Source organism: Alosa sapidissima, chromosome 13, assembly GCF_018492685.1.
Source record: "Alosa sapidissima isolate fAloSap1 chromosome 13, fAloSap1.pri, whole genome shotgun sequence".
Taxonomy (NCBI): domain Eukaryota; kingdom Metazoa; phylum Chordata; class Actinopteri; order Clupeiformes; family Clupeidae; genus Alosa; species Alosa sapidissima.
The window spans coordinates 36,112,002-36,119,501 of NC_055969.1; the positions used below are offsets into that span (position 1 = coordinate 36,112,002).

The 7,500-nt window shown below is 41.4% G+C and overlaps 1 protein-coding gene across 1 annotated transcript in view; it reads right to left on the bottom strand.

Annotated features, from left to right (window-relative positions):
* The window catches only part of pappaa (pregnancy-associated plasma protein A, pappalysin 1a), a 186,877-nt gene that overhangs the window by 160,123 nt on the left and 19,254 nt on the right, over positions 1–7,500 (bottom strand). The window contains exons 3-4 of the mRNA XM_042058580.1: positions 3,492–3,637; positions 259–552 (exon numbers count right to left, since the gene is read on the bottom strand). Of these exons, the coding sequence (XP_041914514.1) occupies positions 259–552; positions 3,492–3,637 (440 nt within the window). The remainder of the gene's footprint in view (positions 1–258; positions 553–3,491; positions 3,638–7,500) is intronic.

The window sequence follows — 7,500 nt, forward strand, 5'->3', positions numbered from 1 at the left end:
GTGTGTGTGTGTGTGTGTGTGTGTGTGTATGTGTGTGTGTGTGTGTGTGTGTGTGTGTGTGTGTGTGTATGTATGTGTGTGTGTGTGTGTGTGTGTGTGTGTGTGTGTGTATTTTGATCACCAGTCCTACCTGCGTAGCTCATGTAGTTGTTGAAGGGTGTGTGTGTGTGTGTATGTGTGTGTGTGTGTGAGGTGTTCTCACCTGCGTAGCTCATGTAGTTGTTGAAGGGTGTGTGTGTGTGTGTGAGGTGTTCTCACCTGCGTAGCTCATGTAGTTGTTGAAGGGTGTGTGTGTGAAGTGTTGGCTGACGCAGGTCTCGTTGCCTGGCTCAGGGTCACGGCAGTGCTTGTGTTTGGGTGTGGGGTTGGTGTCGGCGCACAAGTCGCCCGTCTCCATTGACGCCTCGGTCTCCAGGCACGCGTCGTTGCAGGACTCCACTTCCGAGATGCCGCGGAACACATGGTAGAGGCCCAGGCTGTGACCGATCTCGTGGATCATGGTGTGTGAGTGACCAAAGGTGCCATAAAAGGAAGGGTTCAGCACGATCCCACCTGGACCAAGTAACAAGACATTACATTAGGTTACATTACATTAGGTTATGTTACATTAGGTTACAGTGCAATAGGTTACGTTACATTAGGTTACGTTACAGTGCAATAGGTTACGTTACATTAGGTTACAGTGCAATAGGTGACGTTACATTAGGTTACGTTACATTAGGTTATGTTACATTAGGTTACAGTGCAATAGGTTACGTTACATTAGGTTACGTTACATTAGGTTACGTTACAGTGCAATAGGTTACGTTACATTAGGTTACGTTACATTAGGTTACGTTACAGTGCAATAGGTTACGTTACATTAGGTTACAGTGCAATAGGTGACGTTACATTAGGTTATGTTACATTAGGTTACAGTGCAATAGGTTACGTTACATTAGGTTACGTTACATTAGGTTACGTTACATTAGGTTACGTTACAGTGCAATAGGTTACGTTACATTAGGTTACAGTGCAATAGGTGACGTTACATTAGGTTACGTTACATTACATTATTTGTCATTTAGCGGGCGCTCTTATCCAGAGTGACTTACAGTGGACTAATTACAGAGACAGGCCCTGGAGTAATGTGGGGTTGAGCACCTTTCTCAGTGGTGTCACTGTTGGATTGAATTCACAGCCTTCTGATATTCCACTTGGAAGGTCAGATCCCTGACCACTGAAATTTGATTTTTAGAGACTAGGGAAGTTAGGAAATCTAATTTCACTATTCTACGTTTTTCGCATCATTGTAGTAGCAGTGAATGATGTTTCCTACTGCAGTATTCTGTTTTTGACGGAATGAAAAAACACAAACAAAATTACAGATTTGTTTGTGTGCAAAAGCCTGGTAAACACTGAGGGCCAGATGTACGTACATTTGCAAACGTAGCGTTATCAGCGTCATGGACAAACCGCAGATTGTGAACGCTGTCAGACCCAAGTTTCTGTCGTATTTATCAAACTAGTGTAAACTGCGCCTTTCTCTGGCTTAATGAAGTTAACTGATGACAAAATTAAAAAGAATCAAACGTTTAGCGATCATGAAATTATACCATACATGATGTCAACAAGCAGGGAGATATGAAGATCAGTACTTTTACTCAAAGTACTTGTGCACGTAGGCTATAGAAAATTGGTCAAATCTAGCAAGTAGGAAAGTTTAAGTGAATGACATGAAAGTGAAAGTAAGACATTCAAAAGTCTTTGAAAGGTTCTCTTATTGACGCATTGAACTGCAATTTGGATTAACACCTGCTTTTACAAGGCGGAAGTATTTAGGCGCAGAACAGGCGTGCGCTTTCAGGAGTAGTCTTTGTACATACCGCGGAATACATAATTAAGCGCTCTTTACTCTTCCCCTCCCATCTTTTTACGCTAAACTCCCAGTTTCCCCTGGATCCTCCCATGAATGCATATGCATGACACGAAAAACGCAATTAGCCATGTTCAGCTCCCGCAACAGGCGGTTTGCGCTTTTACATCATTGCGACCTGTTTGTAAATACCTTGCAATGATTTTACACGCACGTTGCGAAACAAATACGCCTGAAGTGGGCGCAAACGCGTTAGTAAATCTGGCCCTGAGTGTATTATTTCAATGTATCTTCATAAAATTTTGCAACTCTTAGTTTTAAGTTGCTTTGAATGGAGGCATTGTCCAAATAACAAAATGTAAAATGTATGTAATTGTAACAGAGTGTCACACACAGTGTTTCACTTCCTACACACAACCTTCACTAAGGGAGAGAACACTTGCTTCCTACCCTGAAGGCATTATATCTATCCCTCTCTAAGTTCAAACTTTGTCCACTTACAGTAACTCAGCTTCAAAAAATGGAAGGAGAACTCTGGCTTCCTACATAGAATGGGAGGAGAACTCTAGAATGGGAGGAGAACTCTCGCTTCCAACATAGAATGGGAAGAGAACTCTGGCTTCCTACATAGAATGGGAGGAGAACTCTAGAATGGGAGGAGAACTCTGGCTTCCTACATAGAATGGGAAGAGAACTCTGGCTTCCTACATAGAATGGAAGGAAAACTCTAGAATGGGAAGAGAACTCTGGCTTCCTACATAGAATGGAAGGAAAACTCTAGAATGGGAAGAGAACTCTCGCTTCCAACATAGAATGGGAAGAGAACTCTGGCTTCCTACATAGAATGGGAGGAAAACTCTAGAATGGAAGGAAAACTCTAGAATGGGAAGAGAACTCTCGCTTCCAACATAGAATGGGAAGAGAACTCTGGCTTCCTACATAGAATGGGAGGAGAACTCTAGAATGGGAGGAGAACTCTCGCTTCCAACATAGAATGGGAAGAGAACTCTGGCTTCCTACATAGAATGGGAGGAGAACTCTAGAATGGGAGGAGAACTCTCGCTTCCTACATTTAACCTCCACTAAAGCCGGGCAAACAGACACTGCGATTTTTCATAGTTGCACACGACATGGCAACTCACTACATGTTTCAATCGGTTGTGATTGCTGCAAGCGATGCCAAAATTGGCAAAATGCCAGCAATCCGACCTGAAGCCAGAACACTGTGACATCTTCTAATAGGCCATCATGAGCCTCAAACTGCACAACAAATTGGATGAAAATTCAGCCTGATTCTAAAGTTTGTTGGGTCTGACTGTCTCTGGGCTAAAATTGGGACAGAACCTGATTGGCTAAAGAGAAGAAGACTCCCTTCTGATCCCTCCCTCTTTACGCTCACACTGCCTAAGGGAAGAACAATCACTTCCTACAGTTCACCTTTACTGAGGCAGGAACACTTGCTTCCTATCTGAACAGAAGTCAACTCTCTCCCAGGGTGCCCCAAGGGAAGAACACTCACTCCTTACAATCAATTTCCACTTGTTCCCCAAACTCAGCCTCCTAGAAGGTAAAGGATAACACTTGCGTCCTACCCACTCAACCATTGCTAAGGGAAAACAGAAGGTTTGCTCCGTACCCAAATGTGTCAAGGCCTCCTTGTCCCACGGCCAGGTGGCAACACCGGCTAGGTCTTCATCAGAGGAGTTGGCAAAGAAGACGTTGAGGTGCGTGGACCCATCCAGGTTTAAGATCTCCTTCAGTTCCTTCACATCCAGATAGGCCCTGCAGGCCGACAAGAGTTTGGTTCACATTAGACAAGCTCAACATCCACATCTTCACTGAGAATTAGCACAGAGAATGAGAACAATGAGAATCAACACAAAGAATCAGAACACAGGGAATCAGAACACAGATCATCTTCACAGGGAATCAGAACACAGATCATCTACACAGGGAATCAGAACACATAATGTGCACAATGAATCAGAACAAAGAGAATCAACACAGTGATTGAGTATTGGCAGTGAGACACACAGGGGGCATCAGGGGGCAAACAGGGGGCATCAGGTATCTATCTATCTATCTATCTATCTATCTATCTATCTATCTATCTATCTATCTATCTACAGTATCTACCCACCTATCAATTTATCTATCTATCTATCTATCAATCTATCTATCTATCTATCTATCTATCTATCTATCTATCTATCTATCTATATATCTGTCTATCTATTTATCTATCTATCTATCTATCTATCTATCTCTCTCTAATTTGCAGGCGTATAGTTCAGTGGTGAAACTAAAGCTGGCATGGAGGCAGAAACATGGTGGCTGAGCGCCCCTGTGTTGGCTCAGAGCAGCTCATGTGCATAATTATGGGCTGTAATCCTGCTTTTCTTCACGTTGTCTTCTCCATCTATCTGTCAGCCTCTGCAGGAGGGCCTGGGCTATTTCAGCCCGTGCTTTGGCCAGGGATGGCCTGATTCATGTGTTTGTGTATGCATGGATCAAGAGCTGTGTTTGGCCAACACAGCCTGAATGGGAACCAAGCGCGCCCCTCCAGACCTGCTCCACTCCAGCACCAATACCTCTCTCGCTCAGTCAAGTCAAATAAAAATGAAAGCATTCCAACCAACTTGCATACACGCTCACCGAAAAAGCCTGTAAAAGATTTATGGCAAAAAACACCGGATATTAGATGAATAAAAATAGGTCCAAACACTCTGCTCGGCATGTTGGCTGCTGAAAGCACAATCAAAAATACATTTACAGTTTTTCTCAGTCGCTTTGGTGCTTTTCTCAGATCAGAATGACAATTCTCATAACTATTAGTTCAACCTCCACAACATTTAGTCATTTGTGCACATCATAGTAGCAATTTCTCCTTCCTCTGAACAAATTGCAAATGCTTTTGGACATGTTGCTTTCATACAATTCTCTGCTGTTTTATAACATTATCATTTGCTTATGTCCAGTCAAAATGAACTTATGGATGCTGAATAGTAGTTTCCAATAAAAGTAATAGTCTTCATTTCATTGTTTGAGTCATATACAAAATTGTTGAACTAGTTATCAAATTCTGTCACAATGCTGTAACAGTGTTGGGGAGTAACGGAATACATGTACCGGCGTTACGTATTCAGAACACAAATTATGAGTAACTGTATTCCGATACAGTTACAAGTTAAATAGTTGGTATTTAGAATACAGTTACATTGTTGAAATCAATGGATTACATGACGATACTTATCTGTTTCATAAGTTTATTCACTCCCTAAATAAATGAAGGCAACTCCATTTCCCAGAAGCTCCTGAAAGCTATGATGAAATTGTTTACATTTTTAAATCCAAGCCCTGCCGTCTTGCACTCACTAGCCTCAAAACGCAGCCAGCGCGCATTATGGAAGCGTCATCGGAGACCCTGAAATTACTGTTTGCACAGCAAATTGAGTAAAGTAAGTGGAGGTAACTCCTGTTCCTCACTGATCGTGGTTCCTGATGTCTGTTCAAAGGATATTTTCCCAAGTATTAATAGCTCAGGCTACTTCGGCCAATCGGTTACACAGTTTGCTAAGCAATAAGCAAAGCCTACGAGTTGATTTAGATCTAGGCTACAATAAAAACCAATCTCTAAAATAGGCACATTCTAAGTTTTTTATTCTAACTTAAAATAGCTTTATAGATTATTATTTTTTCTAGATCTACATTTACGTAAGAATTATCTACATTTACGTAAGAATTATTCTTGCGAGTAGGCCTAGCATATTTTAACGTGCGGTTTTTGATTGTCATTACGCGATCACGTTCATTTTGAGAGCACTGATATACAGTAGCCTAGCCCATAGTGTTTACATTTACAGGTCATTTGCGTTCCACCTGTCATATGCACCCCTCACTTGTAGCCTACTGGGTTGATGCCACCGAAAAATCTCACAGGCACACCTTAATTAGGGTAGACTGAGTACAGTTGAGACATGTGTACAGTTGAGACACCTTAAATATCTTGCTTGCACAGCAAGCCCAAGTTGTGATTTTTGCTATGCACGTGCGTATTAGTGCCCTCTTTGATCATGGAAAATTTGAACGACACAAGTATCGCCCATCCAAGGATATCGGCAAATGTTTTTTTTCCAAAGTAAGAATTTCACTTCACCATGCACCTTCGACAATGAATAGCTCATTACACTTATGTTACTGTTAAACGTAACTGGTATCATTACAAACATTATTCTGTGTCCTAAAAACTGGCATATTTTATTGCATTGTGTCATGTAAGGTTGTTGCAAAATCTAGAGAAATGTGTGAGGTGGTCAGCGGGGGACAATTGAGACACACATTGGATCGATAATTTCTGGCTACGCCCTTAAAGTAGCCTATTTATTTGTTTATTTTAATTAGCCTAGTCGCCTGCTGTAGTTTTAATGGTCACCTTGCTATTTTAAAGTTGTATCAGGTAGCTTAGTTGACTTTACATTCTCCTATGTGGGCCCAACACTTCAGCCATTTGGAACAGAAGAACACACCAGAATAGGCCTGTTTAGTAGTAGGCCTAAGCAGGATTTGATGGCCGCATTCCTACACTTATAAAATGCAATTCAATGCAGAAGTAATCTAAGTATTCAGAATACATTACTCAGATTGAGTAACGTAACGGAATACGTTACAGATTACATTTTTGGGCATGTATTCTGTATTCTGTAACGGAATACGTTTTGAAAGTAACCCTCCCAACACTGGCTGTAGAATTGCAATGAGCATATACAGTAAAAATGTGAAACTTACTCCCCTAACTGCAGCAATGTGTAACTTTACTGTAATTTTCAAATGGCTGTACAAGTACTGTATAGTGCTGTCTTGAGCATATTCAGGTAGTGTCACCGAGTTCTGACGTTTTTTTGCTTTGGAAAACACTGAGAGAATAAACTGTCATAATGAAAACATGACAAAGCCATTTGACTATCTTGTTCATAAACAATGGTGTCAAGACTTCTAATTTTGATGACACTAGCAGTTTCATTGACATGAATACTTGCTTTTGTGGAATGGACTATCCATTTTGAGCAAAAGACATGCTTTTGCAGGTTATCCACTAGGTTCTGCAGTTTGCACTAATTGTTTTGAGAAATGCACTAACTGCTGTGCAAATTTTAATAGTGATGTGAGAAAAGCACCAAAGCGACTGAGAAAAACTGTAACATGTGTGATAATCAGTCACATTTCACTCTTCTCACCAAGTTCAGGACAATGATTAATGTTTTATGCAAGAGCTCTACAACAGCCCTCATCTAGGCATCTAAGTGATCTAGCCAGGTTGCTATGCACATTTCCAGGTTGCTATGCACATTTCCAGTAAAAAAGAATACCAGAATCTGCAGACTAAGAGGAAGGGATGGCAAGCCACATGCGTCTCTCTGAGACAATGATAGTATGAAATGTTTGGTGCTGTTCCAACAATGGACACAGTTGGCGGGAAATAAAGCAGTGTCATCGTTTAGGCAGAAAAAGAGAGAGACAGAGAAAAAGAGAGAAAAAGAGAGACAGAGAGACAGAAAGAGAGAGAGACAGAGACAGAGAGGGAGAGAGAGAGAGAGACAGAGAGAGAGAGAGGCACATGTTTGATGACCGGGTACATCAGAGATTGA